The 19021-nt window shown below is 43.4% G+C and overlaps 1 protein-coding gene across 2 annotated transcripts; it reads right to left on the bottom strand.

Annotated features, from left to right (window-relative positions):
* Positions 1 to 2178: 2178 nt before the first annotated feature.
* On the bottom strand, positions 2179 to 18332 carry ADSL (adenylosuccinate lyase). Of its 2 annotated transcripts, XM_026038308.1 has the most exons (13): positions 18176 to 18332; positions 14534 to 14737; positions 13334 to 13378; positions 12484 to 12563; positions 10244 to 10415; positions 9907 to 9953; positions 9408 to 9498; positions 8382 to 8451; positions 7741 to 7888; positions 5622 to 5712; positions 5019 to 5108; positions 2638 to 2814; positions 2179 to 2320 (listed from the first exon to the last, which is right to left on the bottom strand). In XM_026038308.1, exons 1-13 carry the CDS (start codon positions 18329 to 18331, stop codon positions 2234 to 2236), a joined length of 1458 nt encoding a protein of 485 aa, XP_025894093.1. In that variant the 5' UTR covers position 18332; the 3' UTR covers positions 2179 to 2233. The 2 variants fall into 2 exon arrangements, with proteins under 2 accessions (XP_025894093.1, XP_025894094.1); XM_026038309.1 differs by lacking the exons at positions 2179 to 2320; positions 2638 to 2814 and adding an exon at positions 4442 to 4902.
* Between the last annotated feature and the right edge of the window lie 689 nt (positions 18333 to 19021).

Below are 19021 nucleotides of genomic sequence, written 5' to 3'. Positions count from 1 at the left end.
CGGCGCCGCGGGGGCTGCCGGGGGCTGTAGGCGGCGGCGCCACGCGGGGCTGGCCCACACAACAGGGGAAACTGGAAAATTAGGGCTATTACACACGCACTCCCTTCCAGGGTGTATCTATTATGTATGTTATGTGTACACACGCCTTCGCTTCACTCGCTTTTCCTTTTTTTTTTTTTTTTTTGGTAAGCACAGAGTTTCTTTCACACATTCACCAGTGTCAGAGCCCCTCCATCTCCCTTAACTGGGAGAGGTGGCACGAAAAGAAGGGAGAATAAAATCCCAAGAACAGAAGGATCCCTGAGGAGTCATCAGTTGCTGGAAAAAAAATGAATTCGTGCTGGGGAAGACGCCGTGGGAGCCCTTTGGTGCTTTTCCATGATTTGGTGCTAGTTTAATTCCAAGCAGGGTACACACGGCTGCTTTGTGAGGCACATCTCTCCAGCGTATGGGCTGAAGGTGGCAGCGTAAATTGCAAGAGTGATCTGGCCTTTCAGATGATTAAAAAAGGTGCTTAAGCAGCACTTGATTTGGGCCCGCTTCCGTGCGTGGGGATGGTGGGCGCCGTGTCTCCGGCCACCGACCAAGGCCGCTCTCCCTCTGTACGGTGAGAAAAGGAAGGAAGAGCTTGATCAGAGAACACGCAAGGAGGGAGAGCATAGTGAGGCCTGCAAGAGAATAGGCACATCCTGTCACAATTTCCAACAAGTGACATTTKCCACATCTTTTTTTAAAATATGCTTTCCACAAAAAAGTTCCAGGCCTCGCAGCTGACAGCTGCTGTCCAGCACAAAGCATTTTCAGATGATGAGGAGAGATGGGTTAAGCTGCTCCTCCTCTGAGGACGCCTTCCAAGTCTGTTTTCTCTCTTGGTCAGCTGTTTGAATAACAGGCTGAAAATTACCGGTGTTCAGATAAAGCTGTGGCTAATTAAACTTTAATAGGACAAGCAGGCAAAATATTTCAAACACCATTAAACTCATCTGTGTTTGAGATCTTCACCTTGCCTCTGGACTGTGGCATTCAAAACACAAAGCCATTTAGGGGAGGGGTGATCATGGCCTGAAGCTTCTCACTTTTCTGAGTAATTAATATAGGCTAGTCTCGTTAAAATTACATTGTATTTTGAAATCATCTTTTTGAAATCAGCTGTGGTGGCCTAAAGCAGGGTGGGTGGTTTCTTTCAATTAGTTCTGCTTTTGTTAATTCTCTCCCAGCAAAGACTAAAAAAAAAAAAGAAAAAAGAAAAAAGAAAAAAAAAGAACACACAAGTCATTCTGATCACATCACCTCTGGGAGTTTGAAGAAATAAGGGACAGGAGGGAGCTTTTTATTGCGCTGAAGTAGAAAGAAATGGGCTGTGCAACAACAACATTGGAGTAAGCTGGAAAGACTCTCTCCCCAGCTAAGTCAAAAGTAGTTTGATAGAGAATTCAAAGTCCAGCATAGTCCAGACAAACAGAAGAACATTCAGGGTCAGAAACAAGTTCACAAAGCTCCTAAATTTCTCTAGCATCTAACAAATACCCCATCTTTYATTTTCTTTCCTTATCAGAAAAAACTTATTTGCTGCAGAGAATAATTTGCACCCTCAGAGTGCATCTATCATCCAYACCAAGCACCAACAAGCCAAGGACCTGGAAAAACACATTGGAACAGCTGGTTCCTAAATTCCATCTGTAAATATGAGTGCAAAAGACTATAGAGCCACAGGTTATTAAAACAGCCAAGGAGCATCACAAAGCCCCGAAAACCACCAGTTTGGCAAAGCCTGTAAGTCCCGTGGTCTCTCCACTTCATTAATCCTAMTATTTTGGATCTATTTGCTCCCCAAATCCTGGTGCTCTGAAAGCCAGGCCAGACTTTTATCATCTTTCAAGTCTGAGAGAATGGGAATGGACTCAGGTCCCATATGCCTTGCTCTTCAGTGCAGGCASCACCTGGCATTGCTCTCTTAAACAGCTGGCAGTGTGCTCTGGAGGGGGTCACGGAAAGGTATGTGATAAAAACACCTTGTCACAATCAAGCATCTCACAGTAACTCGGCACACAGAACACGGAGACTTGATTAAACAGCAGACAGGGAAGGAAAAGCCCACCTGGAATCAACGTGACTAAAGGTCTAGGGATTCAACAGGAAATGAGCTACAGGCGAGCAACATGACACAGCAAACAGACCTCATTTAATAAAGCTTTTATTATTGTCCTGTACCAAACATCATTACAGAATTAAACTAAAGCGCCAGCTCAATTTTCCCACCCATCTTGCCTTGGTAGGGTACTAGCGCCGGTCGAACCTCCTCCTTCAGGAACTTTGCCACCTGTTCAAGGAAGAGGGGAAGGAGAAAGTGAGCAAAGGAAAGGATTCCCTGCACCTCACTCAGGCCCGGCTTGCCTCATTGAGGACTCTGCCTCATAAAGGCATCCAGCAGTCACACATGCCCAGGGTCAAAAGTGCAAAGACCCTAGAGGAGAAAGACTAGGAAATCATAGAGAGCGATGAAGAGAAAGGTGCCCACCTTGGCAGTATGGATACAGACAGCAATATGCACATTCTCTGGCATGCAAAGGGATGTAGGATTAGGCAGTTCACTGCATAGCAATCCATAACACTTTCAGCTTCTTTCCACTCATTTACCTGCTGAGGAGCACGTCCAGTGAAGGAGGAGGGATCCAAAAGGCTTTCAAGATGTCCATGGATGGGGCTGAAGTAGGGATCGGCACGGACACGGTCAATGAGGTCATTATCACCCCCCTCCTGTTTCACAACCGCAGCTGCTTGCTGGGAAAGAACACGAATCTTCTCATGGCAATCCTGGAGGGGTAGGGAAAAGACAAGGGGAGAAGAAAAGGAAAACGTCACTGCATTGTTACTCACAGTGTATGTCCAGCCCGGTGACTTGTATACAGGAGGAGAAAACATCAAARCTCTGCAGAGCATGCAAATGGAACGCAGTCTGGAGTGCAGAATGCCCTATATCACTACATTAAAACAAGATTTTCTTCACCCTTCCACATCTGCCCTTTCAGATTAACGGTCTAAACGACAAACTTTGTTCAATTATATCAAACACAATGACAGTTGAATCCTTTCCACTTCCTCAAACCTCTAAATACTCTTAGTATTCACTATGGGATTTTTTTAGTTGTTCTATCCTGTGCTTATATGATTGTTCTCAAGACAGACTACAATAGCTGTTCCCCAAAACAGTCTATGAACTGTACTGAAAGAACTACTTATTCACTCCTAGTCATCCTGTGTGGAACATCTCTGAAGCATAACAGTGCAAAACATYCACAGGCTTGGAAAAACACCCCAAATAACTACTCAGCTTAATGTGCAATGTGACTGTGAACCATGGCTTACATAAAAACGGATGAAAGAAAGAAAAAAGAAAAAGAATACCACAACACACAAAACGTGAGGGCCTGAGACACACTTCCTGAAGGAATCCTTGCAATAAGCTGTCACTGTGAAAAATCTTAGAATTATTTCCTTAGAACACTTCCTACTTGCTTGACTTGCAGTCACMCTGTAAAAAGCAGAGAATCTGATTGCAGAACCATCTGCAGATCAGAGCAGATCAGCTGAGAGTCTGATTGCAGAATCATCTGCAAAATCAGATTATRCTACAGTGCTGGTCCTAACTATACCACGTGGTAAAAGTTATAGCCATGTCAGGATTTCCTCGTCAAATGTATTATCCACAATTAATCTACACGGTAAAATGATGTACTCCATCCAAAGGTCATCTTGCTCCAAAACTGAGCTGCCCATTTCTCGGCCCCAAATKAACAGATGGCCTTCTGGATGGTCAGCAGTGGGAAAAGGCAAGGAGTTTCCTTTCTCTGCAACAAGGTAGAAAACCTCAGATGTATCTTTAGAAAAGGTTATTGTGTACTTTAGAAAGTACACAATAACATAACATATAAACAGGAATAAAAACAGGTTTATAACTGCAGAATTATAATAGAAGAGCATCAGAATTAAGGTATTCCAATAACAAATAAAAATAGATCTTCAACTGAATCAAAATAGGGAAAGGTGGGGTTCCCCCCCCCCCCCAAAAAAAAAAAAAAATTAAGGGATAAGAGAATAAGAATCAGTTGAAAAGATATGGAAATTTATCCATATGATGTGAACCTTCATATATTTATTCAAGACGCCTGCTCGCTGACCCCGTGGTGAACATCAGAGAGATCCAGAAAAGAAACACTGTTTCTTGACTAATATCAAGTTAGAAGCATTTCAGACAACTAGAATCRTATGTTTTACTCAAAACTTCCAGCAACTTTTAATATATTGTGAGTTTAACTTCTCTTCCTATTGTGAAAACAATTATGGAAGGATAAATTAGTATCTAAAGGTAAGTGAAAAAAGTTGGCTTATTAAGATGAAAATTWGATTAAAAATTTTACACTGAATTGTGAATTAAATAAGACAATAAATCTAATTGTGCCTGGATTTATTTGCTAAGAAAAATATTTAATTTCAGTTGGTTTGGATATTGAATGAAGGCCTATAAGCCAAGTTCGTTAAAACAAAGCACAATACTGAGTTAGAGAAATGCAACAGGAATGGGTGATTCAGAATGGTCTGTCCTGCTTTGTCATTGACAGCACTGATTCATTCTTTAAATTTATAACCAAATATCAACGTGTTCCATGTAAAGAAGGGCAGCCTGTGTTCCACATTTCTTCAAACGTTTACAAAAAAATTGAAATGTCCATAGGTATCTATTATAATCAAAATTGCTTGTACTCTCTCTCTCTGCCTCTTTCCATCACAACCAGGCAGTTTAACTCCAACACACACAGCATTCCTAACAGTAAACACAGACGTCCACAAAAATCTTCTCGGAGAGCTGTCTGGCTTTGCAGCACCAGCGTAATATCAGTAACTCTGTGGGAGCAGGCGGGGAACAAAGAAAGGAGAGTCAGAGAAGAGCCCAGATAACTTCTGTTCCTCAAGAGGGAAGTCTGGGCAGCAAATACAGATATTCTCAACTGTGCTTCTACCTGACGATTGCCTCCTGCTTTCACCATTGCCATGATTATGTTCTCTGTGGCCATGAATGGCAGCTCCTGCCGGATCCTCCTTGCAATCACCTGAAAAAAAAAATAAACAAACCAGAAAACTGGTGATGCTGGGGCTCCTGGTAAAGTTTTGAAGTCTGAATCCTAAAGACTGTACAATGATGCAAAGGTAATTTTTCTTTCTGAGCTTGCCTSTGGAAATCTAGGAACTGAAGCTGATGATACGTAAAAGCTGAATCTCATGAGGAATAATACTGCAGAAAAGATGTATTTTTTTTTCACTTTAAGTATGGGTAAGTTATAGGATTGTAAGACATTTTCTGTGACAGTACATTTCAGCAGTAAGATCCACTGAACAGCTCAGAGGAAAAATATCCCTTTGAGAAGTTCTGAGCCATCATTTGGCTTCAACAAATTCCATTTAATTTCTCTACTGCACAGAGCATAGAAGGAGAGCTGAATTCAGAAACCCTTTGCACTAGCAGACAAAAACATAAYCCTCTGAGGGGAAGAATTTTCACAGGTTTTGGCATAGTTGCAGCAGTAATGAGGATACAGCACTGCACGAGTTATCTCCTGTTTTACCTTTGGATATACCACAAGTCCCTCGGAGATATTCTGCAGTGTGCTCAGAATGATGTCAGCTGTGAGGAAAGCCTCAGCGAGACACACGCGCCTATGGAACACACACACCCAGGGCCCCAGTTAGCAATAAAAGGCCACGACCCAGTCTACCTCAGATCTGCTCTTAACCTTCTGTAGGTGTCTCTAGATAACACTCCCAGGCTCTAAAGCAGGAGCTGTTCCTTCTACATGTTTCTTACTGTGTAAAAAAAAAGCTAAGGGACATCTCATAGCAGTAGCTCTTGAGCTGGGGAGAAGGGAGAGGGTGTTTGCTCCTCTGATCAGTAGAAGGAGGGGAAGACAGAAGGGGAAATGACAAAGGCACACGCTGAATTATCTTGGAGCCTTCTATGATTACACAGTAAGGAAAGGGCAGCAAACTTCAGACCTAGCAAACACATGCAAATCTCTTCCCCAACATGTTCCACGTTGCCCTGGCTACTGATCCTACCCTGCAGGAGCAGGGATTGCTGCCTGCTCACACTGCGCCTGGTTACAGGGAGCTTCCAAGAGGATCTAAGTGTTTGTTGGGCCCATCACAAGTTCCTACTGTCACTAATGAATGCTGGTTCCCTCCAAGAGGCCTGGAGGTGAAAGGAGAGAAAGGACAGCAGTGGTGGGGCTGAGCTGCAACAGGCAAAGGCTCCTGGTAACTGTGCAGCAACCACAAAACACCCACCCATGGGGGCAGCACTCCACCAGTTCCAACTGGTGAGGAGACCTTAACAGAGACCTTGAATCTTGTGCTACAGTTAAGACACCAAATCCTATCATCATGTCTTCAGAGGATCTCTATTTGCTGTTGTGTAGGTTATATGCTTGCTTTTTCTCTATTTACACTTTAGCTTCGATAAGAAAAATCCAAAGCATAGAATTTCATAATTGGATTATGAGGTAGGTAGATAAAACTTTTTTTTATTCAGTGATGTAGAAATTAAACTTGAACATTCCAGTATGTATCTTAACACTTGGTATCTATGGAAAATAAACCTACTAGATCAACCAGCATCCAATTCTGCATTGTCTTCTGCTGTCCATGCAGTTGTTTTCTTAAGGAAAAAAGCAGCATTTACACCTGTGGAGTCAATTCATTTCGGGAAAAATATCTTCTGCTCCTTCAAAGAATTTTATGCAATTGTTTGCAACAACATCTTTAAAATAACATTCTAACCAATAATCTGATTACCAGTTTACAGTCAAAATTGCTATCGCTCATTGGTCCTCAGGGCCTGCRTCTTAGAAATCTTGAAGGTTCTAAAATTCTTAGAGACCAAATTCTGTAACAGAAGACTACTTCAACAATAAAGCATTTTAAAGGTATGTGCAAATTTAATGCCAGCTCTAAGTTGGAAGCAATTAATTTATAATATTTTATAATAATTATAATTTACTTTATAACAATTATAGTTAAGTCCAGCTCATATCAAAACAGTTGTAATGAAGAAATAGAGAGGAATGCCAGGTTTGCTCAGTAGCATCTATAAGACATGCATAGGTTCTCATGAAACTTTGCTCACAGCACTAATGATTTGTGCTCTTTAGTGTCTGGACAGTTTGTAGTAAAAACAATATTTTACAAAGATTTAAATGAGTTTCTTCAGACTAACTGGAAGATGAAAGGACTGTATGTTGAATGCTGAATTATTGTGTAATATGTGTGTAATATGTGAAGTGTAATATGTGAAGAGGAATAAGATGATCCATTTCAGAACAGATAGAAAGGAAAACTAAATTTGAGAAGTTTGAGAACTGATATTCTGTAGCAACATGTTGTTAAGACAGGAAAAGACTAAAAGAGCAACTTATCACCCACAGCTTCTGCATCATTCTCCTTCTGCTGGCTTACCTTCCAGAAGGTCTTGATGGTATAAAAAAACAAAAATAACAGTTTTGATCTGATCTTAAAGAGAGAGGAAATCAGTTTACAGTCTCTAGATTCTCTTTAGTGAGACTGTTGGCAGGTGGTAACTGCCAGCTTAAAGTTCAAGAGTTACAGTTTTTGTTTAAAAATAGTATTTTAAAAATACATCAAAGCACCATATTGCCCAAGAGCTGAAACTACTGTGTGATTTAAACCAACCTGTTGGCACTGTCATCCAACGTTCGCTCAAACCACTGCACAGAGGCCGTCTGGAGGGGATCCAGGACGAGAGTCATCAGGTGCCTGGCCAGGCTGCAGCAGCGCTCTGAACGCATGGGGTTTCTCTTGTAAGGCATGGCGCTGGAACCTGYGTAAGCAGAGATGGTGATGCCAGCAGGGCAAGAGAAGTGCACTCAGGAAAAGAGAAATGTCCTTCCCTCAAGAACAACACTGTTTCAGGAATCATATTTTGTATAGAGCCTCAGCACATGATGTTTTCTTAAGGATAAAATGGAAAAATGACACTCCTATATCAGCACCCTTCTCCTGCAGATCAGATCATCCCAGCTGTGGGGAGCAAAGTGTTTGAACACATTCTGCAGTTCTGCAAAGCAGATAAAACTTACTTAATTTTTAGTTTGCAGAATTTAGCGGCACCTCTTTATGCTACCACCCATGGCGACTTGAGCAGACAGGGTGTTAAATGCTGCTGAATAACACTGCTTTTGGAAGTCAGATCATTATACGGGCTGGCTTTTGCTCTGTCATGTGAAGATCAAAACTAATCCTAAAATGCAGAATGGCTGAAGTAACAGCTATGGCTAAGGACAGCTATGGCCCCAGAAATGCCATCCCCTTACCGATCTGGTCTTTCTCAAAAGGCTCCTCTATCTCCTTCAGGTTGGCCAGAAGACGAATGTCAGTACAAATCTATGGAGAAAGCCAAGAAATTAATAGAGAAGCAAACTAGCATATGCCAATATGAATTCCTGTCTGTGTGCTCAGAGACTTGCTTGTGTTTGTGTCCAAGAAGTAAATTATCAAGACAGTGAAAAATTGGATAAAAAAAAAAAAAAAAAAAAAAAAAAAAAAAAAAAAAAAAAAAAAAAAAAAGACACTTCAATCATGCTTTCTGGCATAGCTTTACAACATAGAAGAAAAGGGACCAGATTTTCTGGAAGAGAGCATTATACTGAAACTTTCAATTCAGGCCTAAAAATTTTCTTAGTGTAGGCCTAAAAAAATGTAAGTAAAGAGAACAAAAGGGCAACCACCACATCAAAATACAACAGGGTTCTGGAAAGGGCAGATGCTTGCAAGGAATGGAAGAGATACCAGGAGGGRATACTGAAAAAGCATAACAAAACTTTATAAACACGGATTTATAAACACAGATAATGTGTGCTCACTGAACGAGGCAGCCTATGAAACTCAGAAGAAAATACCACAGATCACTTGGCCCAAGAGGAAGAATGTATAAATCAATGAAAAGAATCCACAAGGACACAGAGACTAACATTGTTATCAGAGAAGCAATTCACTGGAAGCAAATGGTGAAATTTAAAAACTCATACACCACTAGGAAAGACATTTACTCTAATTGGATCAATTTTAACACAGATTAGTCTAATATGTGGTGTGGGATTTGTTAACCCATCTTAGCATCTGTTCAGCAAACTTGTTTTATTTACCATTAGTCTTATAATCTTGTGTGGCCTAGAAATCCACCTAGTGATGAATATACAGGATAATAAAGAGAAGAGCTGAGCAACAAACACCAATTAATTTTTTTTGAGGGACACAAATCAGTGCTTTGTGCACAACACACTCCTTGCCTTCAAGATTCATGCTTCCCCTTCGACCTAAAATATAATTATGGTGCTCACCTTGTGTATAGATGCTCCCAGACTGGCCAGCACAGACATGACTTCAATATCCACCTTGCGACTATAAGTTTGCCCCGTGACTATATAAGCTCTAGAAATAAGCACAAAGTCAGTCAAGTGCTCTGGGCATATGCAACTGAACTGTATAGCTTTGAGAAAGGAGTGACAGTGCTTGCTTAAGTAGATGACAAGATTGTCATTATTCCTTGCTTGGAACACCTTTGGATTTAGGTTGTTGATCTCCTGGAGGGCAGCATGCACATGGAACGAGAGCAGCAGAGGAAAAATGACAGCTGCACTTTGATAGCAAGACAAGTAAAGTGCCCTATTTAGGAGCATCCCGCAGAAAGCTGCAACTGGGAAGGGAAGACTGAAGGGGATAAAATCATCAGCAGAACAGATTCAGTTCAGCAGTTAGCAGAATGTGGCCTAAGATGGACAGCAGGAGTCACACTTTGTTAACACCAAATTTAGGTTACTAAGCATGCTTGTTACATACCGTTTAAATCCTGCCTTTGCAGTCACTAATCTGTCCAGTTCTTCCACCTCAGGAGGGAAAGAAACAAAACAAACGGGACCTCAAAATGCAATGACTGATGGAGGGCAGCAACAGCAAAAAGGATGCTCTGCTCTTACTGGTTTACCGTCATTAGACCTTACCCTTTCCTGGAAGCACCCACTCCCCTAAATTCTGTTTGCTTTCATGCAGTTTGGGTGCACAAAGAACCACAGTTTTTTTGCTAATTTGATGTTAGAATCTCCATATTCCCCCAAACACAACAGCATTCTGTGGGGAGAACAGGCAAACTGCATATCCTTTGGCTGGGTTGACTTACTTTGCTGTGGTCTCCCTCAAAGAGCTGCAAGAAGCTGGCTTGAGTGCCAGTGGTGCCTTTTACACCTCGAAAGCGCAGGTCATCCCGAGCCCTTTCCAACTTCTGCAGATCCATACACAAGTCCTGAATCCACAAGCAGCAGCGTTTGCCCACAGTGGTGAGCTGTGCAGGTCTAAAACCAAGAGCAGAAAGCAATTCATGGACAACCTGCTCAGCAATGCACGAACTGCCCTTAGCTGAGTCTACTGCTGAATCTTCCTTGCAGGTCTGTCTCTCTCAGACTCCTCAGAGTAGGAATTAAAAAGGCCTAGTTTAAGAAAGAAGAGATAACAGCACACATATAACTCCAGTAAATGATACTAGAAGATATCATCATTCTTTTCAGGAAATAGATGTAGCTACAGCAAGAGAAAATAGTAACTCCAGTTTCTGTGCATATTAGAAAGGACATTAAATTCCATTACATTTATGTGAGGGAGAAAGAAGTGAGAACAGGTATCTGAATGCATCTGTTTACACACTGGGCTTTTAAAAAATTCTTTAACGAAAGTAACTGGAGGCCCATTATTCAAATCACCTAAAAATGGTTTTACTTCTCCCCCCTCCCCCCCCCCAGAACTCTTTCAAATGGAAGTCTCAGGCAGTGCAAACAATGTGATTTAGCAAATCCGTGCTCCAATCTCTCTATTTCTGCTTTTCAGTCACAGCACTCTAATCCAAGAGCTGGAACTATTTTTAAAAGCTACCAAAGAGCAGGAAATGGCACCTCTCTCTGTCCCCTGGCTTTTCCTGGCCTCCAGCTGCAGAAGCTGGAATTTATTAGAGCTCCGGGGACGCCCCCTGGCGCCAATTGCAAGGAGCAGGGACCAGGGGACATCTCACCTGCTCCCCTAACGCTGGCTGTCAAGGGCACAGAGGGTAAGGTATGGGCTAACGTAAAGCTTGCAAGWTCCAGCGAGTTCCAATATGGTGTTATCGAACTAGAAATATTCACGCACACATCGTGATTTTGAACAACCACTGCTCTTCTAAGGGGCTACTCCTTATCTACAAAGGGCATTTATTAGCCTTTCATTTGGTTAATTACCAAATGCATGGTAATTAACAATCTTGTTATCCAGCATTTTTTTGTGAGTCTTCCACCTTGCAATGACTATTTGCAGTTTCAGCCTCACTGCACAGTTTTCTTTGCAAAGCATTTGATGTTACAATGAGCCTGGAGGCTAAACTATTTCAAATTTATCAGAATGAACTTTGCTGTTTCAGGAAGTACTACATTTCATGAATATTCCTTTGCACTCTTTCCCAAAGATAAGATAGAACTGAGCCTAGCGAATATTCCTCTGACGACCTGTGGATGAWGAGAGATACAGACCAAACTGATGCTGCTGTATATTCCATGTCAACTCCACCAGTCAGTCAAGCAGTCAGGGACCTGACCTTTAAGCTCCTCTCTCCTTCTTCAGGAGTCATTTTGAAGTGCAAGACATCCAGTTAGAGATGATCTGTGCTTAAATGCCCTGGCCCTAGTGTTCTGCATCACCAGAGGTGGATAATTCAGGCTTACCTCAGTTTGAAGCCTCTAAAAGCAAACGATTGTCTTCCTTAACACAGCAGGTTAGTTTACCCTCCCAGCAAGACCTATCCAGATCTTATTGTTCCTCAGTAAATCAATCAACACTAGTGGTGCTACATGAAAAATATAATTTTCCCAAGAGACYGAAAATCTTTGTCCCCAAATACGTGAAATTCTTCCTCATTCTTCCCAGGGATGCATTTACGGATGTATGAAAACTGAAGAATCTTGTAATCATCACTGCAGAACAAATCTTTACTTGCATTGTTAGACTAACTTTTTTTCTTCCTGTCAGTATCAAGTTTTTCTAAGCTGCAGTTAAAGCTGACAAAGGACAGAAAAACAAGCATTACAAAAACATGATGGGAAGAGAGACATTCTACAATTCCCAATCATGTCTTCTGAAACCACCCAGAATTTACACACCTGCATGACCAAGTTGTTCCTTACGAAATTGTATTAAAAACAGCTGCTGACAGTTCAATTCCCYGATATAAGCCTAGTGTCCTTTTTCTGAACCTCACACAACATCTGAATGATGTCCAGAAGCACCAGCTGCCGCTGATCAGAAACGGGAAAAAGAAGGGAGAAAGAAAGAGCAGTATCTAGTAAATTCATCCAAGGCAAAGCCAACAAAAAGTAAGCGAAGGTTTCTGCTACTTACTGGTAGTGCGTGAAGCCCAGAGTAGGCAGCTCAGCGTACTTCTCAGCAAAGTCGGCCAGCCGGCTGATCACCCGGGCGAGCTGGTGGCGCAGGCAGGAGAGAAAAGAGGCAGAGTGAGGACAGGGGGGAAAAAAGCAGAAGCTGATGGGCTTAAGCACAAGTGATGCTGCCAGAAAAGAGGGTGGAAAACAGGTGCAGAATGTTTGAATATTTCCCTCTAAGGGAGATATATTGCATTTTATTTTTTTTTAAATACATGGTGTACTGCATTTTTTCAGGGCATGCACATAACTTTTCTTGCTACAAAACTCAAGCAGGAAATAACAGAGGGGCTGGCCTTCAGCTCAGGCTAGCCCACCCAGTCCACACCACCAACCCAACCCTGCAGCTCCTGCTTTATCCCTAATGCTTTTTTTCCCCCCCGCCTACAATTGATCAGGTCAGCCAGGTAATACTGTACAACACTCCCATAATCTGACATTTGACCTAAGAAAACTGTACTGTATAGCTTCATGAATGCCTATGTGCTCCTAGGAATACAGTATGAGGATGCCTAAGCTGGCCCCCAAAGCAGCAGTTTTCTAAAACTGGCACCTACAGCACAGATAATCAGCTGGTAAATAGCAAAGTGCTGCTGCTAATACTCTTGGCAAGAGAAAAAAAATGCTTTGAGGAAAGACTTGAAAAAGAGCAAGCTTTGAGRAGAGGATAACTGTTCATTTGGTTGTGATTAACCCAGACAGCTCCTCCCAGCTCCCCAGCAGGGCCTAGGAAAATCCATGTCAAACACAGTCTATTAACATGCCATCAGTGTTGCCCACTTCAAAAAGGTGCACCACCCCCTTCTCACCTTGGGTAGCAGCAGGTTAAACCCATCACGAAGGACAATCAGATCCTGGAAGAAGAAAGAAAATTTGGGCTATGTTCAACACCACCCATTCAAGGTGAAGGACATGACCTAATGGCTTCTTCCTTAGCACACAGAGGACATGGATAATTAAAACACTGCCTGCTCAGAAGTCTCTTGCAAGGAAACCTCTGTTTCCCTTCTTGAATCAAAAGATGGCAAGGGACATCTTCTGGCAAAAATGCTGGATCCACCACTGTCCCTTCTGCGCTACCCCCACAAAAACCATATTGGGCAGTAGAACAGCCATTTACTGGGCAAAACAAATGATCAGGTACTTCTGATGTCCACAGAAGGGGAGACTAAATTGTTYATCGCAGGTGGAAAATGTCAGCACTGAAGCTAAAGGCAGCAGGTCAGTAAGTAGACTCTCAGGCGGCAGTTCTCTTAATCCTTCTGCAGGGACTCGAATTCACCTAAGTCCCAAGGGTCACAAGAAACGTGGATATTACTTAAAAGCCAAATACGCTTGAGAGGGAGTAGGGTAAAAATAATCACCCAGCAGCTTCTTGTAGAACAAACGAGGATGGAGAAGTTACATTGACTGACATGGGAAAGAGCAATACAACCGGAAACTAGGCTTCAGTTTTGAACAGGTTTTTCACAAACACTTTACAGAGTTCTGTGGAATGGTGGCAAACCTTTTTTATTTAACCATATATTTATCTATTCTCTTGGTCACTGAAATGATTTATCCTGAATAGAAGCAGATATTCCAAGCAACTGAAAGCTCAGGAGCTACTTATACCAGGYGCAGCCTTATTTTGCAAGCCAATGAACTCTTGTTCCATTGGCATACCAAGTTCTTAATCTGCTTTAGACTCCCAAGATCATAAATATCTTTTCATTTGAATATTTAACGCCTAAGTGGAACTTAGGGAACAGTTAATTTACTGATGAATCCTGTTTCATATCAAAAGGAAACAAGCAAGAGAGCTTTCTTTCCCAGAATACCTGGGATAAAGGGGAATTAACTTCAACAGTAAAATTAATAAAAATGTCTGAAAAAAAAAATCTAATGAGCGTTGTTTTAAATAGAAAAGTTTATAAAAAGCTAACAAGTGAGCAACTCCAGCTTTGTTTCAACCAGCTCTGCAAGCATGAAACTGGAAAGTGTTTAATATTGCAGCAGTTTTATATTACCGTATTATCGCCCACATAACAGGACGTGGCTCCGAGGTGAATGATGGCCGCAGCTTTGGGGCAGCAGTGGGCGAAGGTGTGGACATGGGCCATCACATCATGCCGCAGCTTCTTCTCTTCCTCTGCTGCCATCTTGAAGTCGATGTTGTCCAGATTTGCCTCCATCTCCTGTATTTGCTCATCTGTGATAGGAAGTCCAAGTGACTGCAAGGAGAAGAGAGCTTCCTATTTCCATTTGTCTCCAAGGGAAAACCCAAATGAGGCAGTAGCTGCTTAGATATTTTACTCCCGTATGACATATCTTGGAAGCATGACAATCTGGCACAACCAAGGCCCCAGTCAAGGGCACCCCAGCCTTTTCCAATAGATGCTCCTCTCGGGAATATCTCATAACATCTTTGAGGCTACTCTAAAAATTTGTCTCATGGAAAAAGTGACAGAAAAATTATATAGTTTCAGCTTTTCTTAATATAGTTTATATTTTGGATAAAGGACAATCCAGTCATCATATGAGGAGCTAGCTTGTACCAGGAAGAACTCTTTGGATCACAAGCAGATATAAATCACAGTAAATAYTGGGCTTAGAGAAAACAAAAGTTGTCTGTACCTTTCCAAAAGGCCTCCAAAAATACCTTATTTCTGTCCCAAAGTGCAAGCAGGGGAAATTAGCTGATTTGGATACAGGAGATAAGTTCATAGTTTAGATTTAAAGATTCTTGCTGAACTTTTTCAGCAGGAATCAATACATAATAAGATACCAAATTGCAGAACTAAGCACTGGTATAAATTGTGCATGGTTCTATACATGCACGAGTCAGCTGAGTTGAGAGAAAAAAATTTGAGCCCTTCCTCCCTTTTTTTGGACTTTTTTTCCTCCTAATACAGAGAGTATAAAAATGTAATGATGAACCTGACACCACTGCCTTTTCCAAATTAAAATGTACTTTAATAATTGCAATTTCCCAACCGGAAGCTTTAGTGACACAAAGTATTTCAAAAGCTAAAACCTAAACTAATAAGATGTTTTGCCTGAGCAGAATCTGGAACTACAGAAGTTCACTACAAGTTAAGCAGATAGGTCTTCAAGGACTTCATCAGGTAATTAGTACTCGCATAACTTAAAAATAGCGTCCTTTGATATAATTACATAATCATGAGCGCTCAGATGAATCAAGGAAAGTAGTGYCAGACTGCTGTCTCTAAGGTGTACACATAATAACCACCTGGGAATTGTAACAGCAACTTTGCAGGCAATGCAATCTTGAGCCAGAATTAAAATCTCCTACCTTGCTCACATCCATGATTCATTCTGAAMAGCCAATCAGGGAATATAATCACTGATAGCCACACAAAAAGGAGAGAATTAATTCCCAAGAACTGGGACGATTGGTCACTTACATGTACAGAAATACATAGGCAAGATTAGGGCAGTGCCAAAGCAAATGCTGTTCTCCTGCATCCATAATCACTACCTGAAGCCTCTTCTCTATGTTTTGCCCATTCTGACACGACCTCAGGGAGAAAGCAATCAGAGGGCCTTTGAACCTGTATACCTAAGAAAACTAAGCAGAAAAAAAACACTAGAGGGAGACCATAGGATTTCTTCAAAATAGCAGAGGGCAGTGATCCCACTGCGCTCTCTGGTTTGGCTCTTCAGGTGTGATTCTTCAGAGGTCATGCCAACGCTTTGATGCAACAGCTACAACCGCTCATTGACCCCCCCCCCACTCCTACCAGACAGCAGAAAGCACACGGACAATATGGGACATCTTGGGCAAACAGGAGGGGAACATTGACCTGCTCACATAACAAGGAACATATTGCACAAGAATTCTGAAACTTAAATAGTGCAAATATACATCAGGACCTGCTATTGGCTCTTACAAATATTTCTTCAGTTCTCCTTTCTAGGCTTATCAGAGACTTGAAAGATGGTGAGAATAWGTAATGGAACAAGTACTGCCCAGGGTTCACTCCTCACCTGCTTTTTACAATGCACCCCAAGACAGCTGCAGTGCATAAGGAACGTGAGGAAATGGCTTGTGACTATCCATATCTCTTAAACTGGGCACTGACAGAGCTAACAGGTGCTCAAAGTTCCTGAGCCTCCTGCTTTGGCTCAGAGCTGACATTAGAGGCCTAACCCCTGAGGAATGAGGGCACCATATAAAAATAGTAGCCTCCCTCCTCCCACTGCAAATAGGGTGCTGAAGAAATTGCAAGAGCTGTGCTCCATTCTGGAAACCAACCTCAACACTGGGARTGGGGGGAAAGGGAGTCAGCACACAGAGAGGTGCCTAAGGGACCCYGAGTTCAGGGCTTGGGAGAGGAAGCCTAGAGATCTCACACTGGCTATTTCAGCAAACTGCTTTTTCCTGTTGGGCAAGTCACACAAAATTCTTATTTTTCAGAAAGAAATATGATGAACGTCTTCTGGAATTAGTCTGTGGTAATGGAATTAGTCTGTGAAGTGCCACACTTTGAGCATCCAAGCTCCTTAGACAGACATTTCTGGTAATAAGAACAGCTAGCCCTAGTGCTTAGATTTTTCCTACCAGCTCAAGCACTTTGAAAATGGAAACTGAAGTTTTGTGCACAGAAAGAAATGGACAGTGATTATGCTCTAGATGTCCCTGCTGGAGCAGGGGGGTTGGACTAGATGATCTCTTGAGGTCCCTTCCAACCTCAACCAGTCTGTGATTCTATGGTGAAAGTTACCCAGTCAGAGGGCACGGTAGCTTGCTGTTTTGTTTTGTTTTTTTCCCTCCTCCTGGAACATATTATGGCGGTTTTATTGTCAGAAGTTGGTACAAATCTTCTTCTTATCCAGGTATGTCAACATAGCTACAACGAATGAACCTAGCGCATCTTAACAAGTGACTGTCTCAACTAAGAAGCAACAGTTAGCGTATACACTTTTTTTTTTTTTTAATTGACTGAACTCAAACTATGCTCTTAAGACATGAGCTCCATAGAAACTACCAACCCTTCCCTAACGGGCAAACTGGTCCTGAGTTTGTACCACCAGTTTCCTTGGTGCTCTGCCTCTCAGAAAGGCGACAAGCATTTCTTAAACAAGCGCTCTGCTCGCTTTGGACAGGAATAAATTCATGCCTGAAATTCAGGATTGGTGGAAACCACCAGCTGCAGAACGATGGGCGGCCCGCGAGGCACTGGGGGCAGCCGATTGCACCAGAGGGACCTTGGCATCGGTCACACCTCCAGGAGAGCAAACAGCAGAGAAAGGACATTCCTGTTTGCTCAGRGGGCACGAACGCCCCCAGCACCTACCAAAATCCTGCTTACCGCAGCGTTTTGCACAACTAAGTTCACAAGGAYGGGAAAAGTACAAGAGGGAGGGCATGGCACAGGGATACCTGATTTGCTGGGGCGTGACGGGCGCGGTGAGRGTGATGTATCAAGGACTGTGCAAACTGAGCCTTCCAACCCCCTCATTTTTCCCCCTTTCTTTCTTTTTGAAGGTTATTTCGGTGAGCTCTCCTTCCACCCAACCCGGACACACCTAAGGCACGGCTAACCCTCCCTCTTCCCGAGCGAGGGCCTCAGGGAGGCGCCGCTCAGGGAGCTGCCGCGGCCGGTGAGGGGGGGCAGCGCCCAAGGCCCTGCCACGGGGGCCGTTACCTTCTCCGCCTGGGCGAGGTAGAGCCAGAGGCGGCGCCAGGTGCCGAACTTCTTCCTCTCGCTGAAGTTGAACGCCATCTCGGCGCTGGCGTAGCGCGACACGAGCGGCGAGCGGTACCGCGCGAGCGCGTCCTCCTCGGCGCCGGGGGCAGCCATGGCGGCGAAAGCGGCGCGTAACGTGCGCGGCGCGTAACGTGCGCGGCGCGTAACGTGCGCGGCGCGTAACGTGCGCGGCGCGTAACGKSCGCSGCGCGTAACGGCCGCCGCGCGTAACGGCCGCCGCGCGTAACGGCCGCCGCGCGTAACGGCCGCCGCGCGTAACGGCCGCCGAGAAACCGCAGCGGCGCCCGAGCCGGGAGGAAAAGGCGGGCTCCGGCCCCGCCCCCCGCCGCCGCGCCCCCTGGCGGGCGGGAGGGGGCAGCGCAGAGGCCAAGCCCCGCCCCCCGCCCCAGAGGTGCAGGAGGGCACCAGGCCTACACGCATACATGTATTACGCGTATATATGTATATATGTTTGTATACATACACATGTGCATACATATATGTATAAACACATTCATTGGCATGATATAAACATGTATGTGTGCATATAGTTGCATGTATGCACACGGGTATGTATGTATGTATATTTACACACGCTAGGAGTGCTCTCAGCATCAGCTATCACTGCCCCATGGGAGCTGAAGGGCGGGACCCTCAGGACCCGCCTCGCTACCCCTYGGGCTCACTTTCCCTCATGTGCCTTTCCACTGCCCACCTTGTCCTCCATGCAGGACATGAGCTGTGGTATTTCTATAAATCCCAGCAAGGAGCAGGCCAGGATGGGGGCTCTGGCATGGAAACTCC

Source organism: Nothoprocta perdicaria, unplaced genomic scaffold (assembly GCF_003342845.1).
Source record: "Nothoprocta perdicaria isolate Ctin4 unplaced genomic scaffold, notPer1 scaffold_206, whole genome shotgun sequence".
Lineage (NCBI taxonomy): Eukaryota > Metazoa > Chordata > Aves > Tinamiformes > Tinamidae > Nothoprocta > Nothoprocta perdicaria.
This window is presented reverse-complemented; position numbering and strand designations above follow the sequence as displayed.

Coding starts and splice junctions, on each gene's coding strand:
- ADSL (XM_026038308.1), bottom strand. CDS start 18,331: ATGGCTGCCCCCGGCGCCGAGGAGGACGCGCTCGCGCGGTACCGCTCG. Junction 13,379..14,533: donor GTTATGTGGGCGATAATACG/GTAATATAAAAC, acceptor TTCTTCTTCCAG/GATCTGATTGTCCTTCGTGA. Junction 2,815..5,018: donor AAGCAGGAGGCAATCGTCAG/GTAGAAGCACAG, acceptor CTACCCCTCCAG/GATTGCCATGAGAAGATTCG.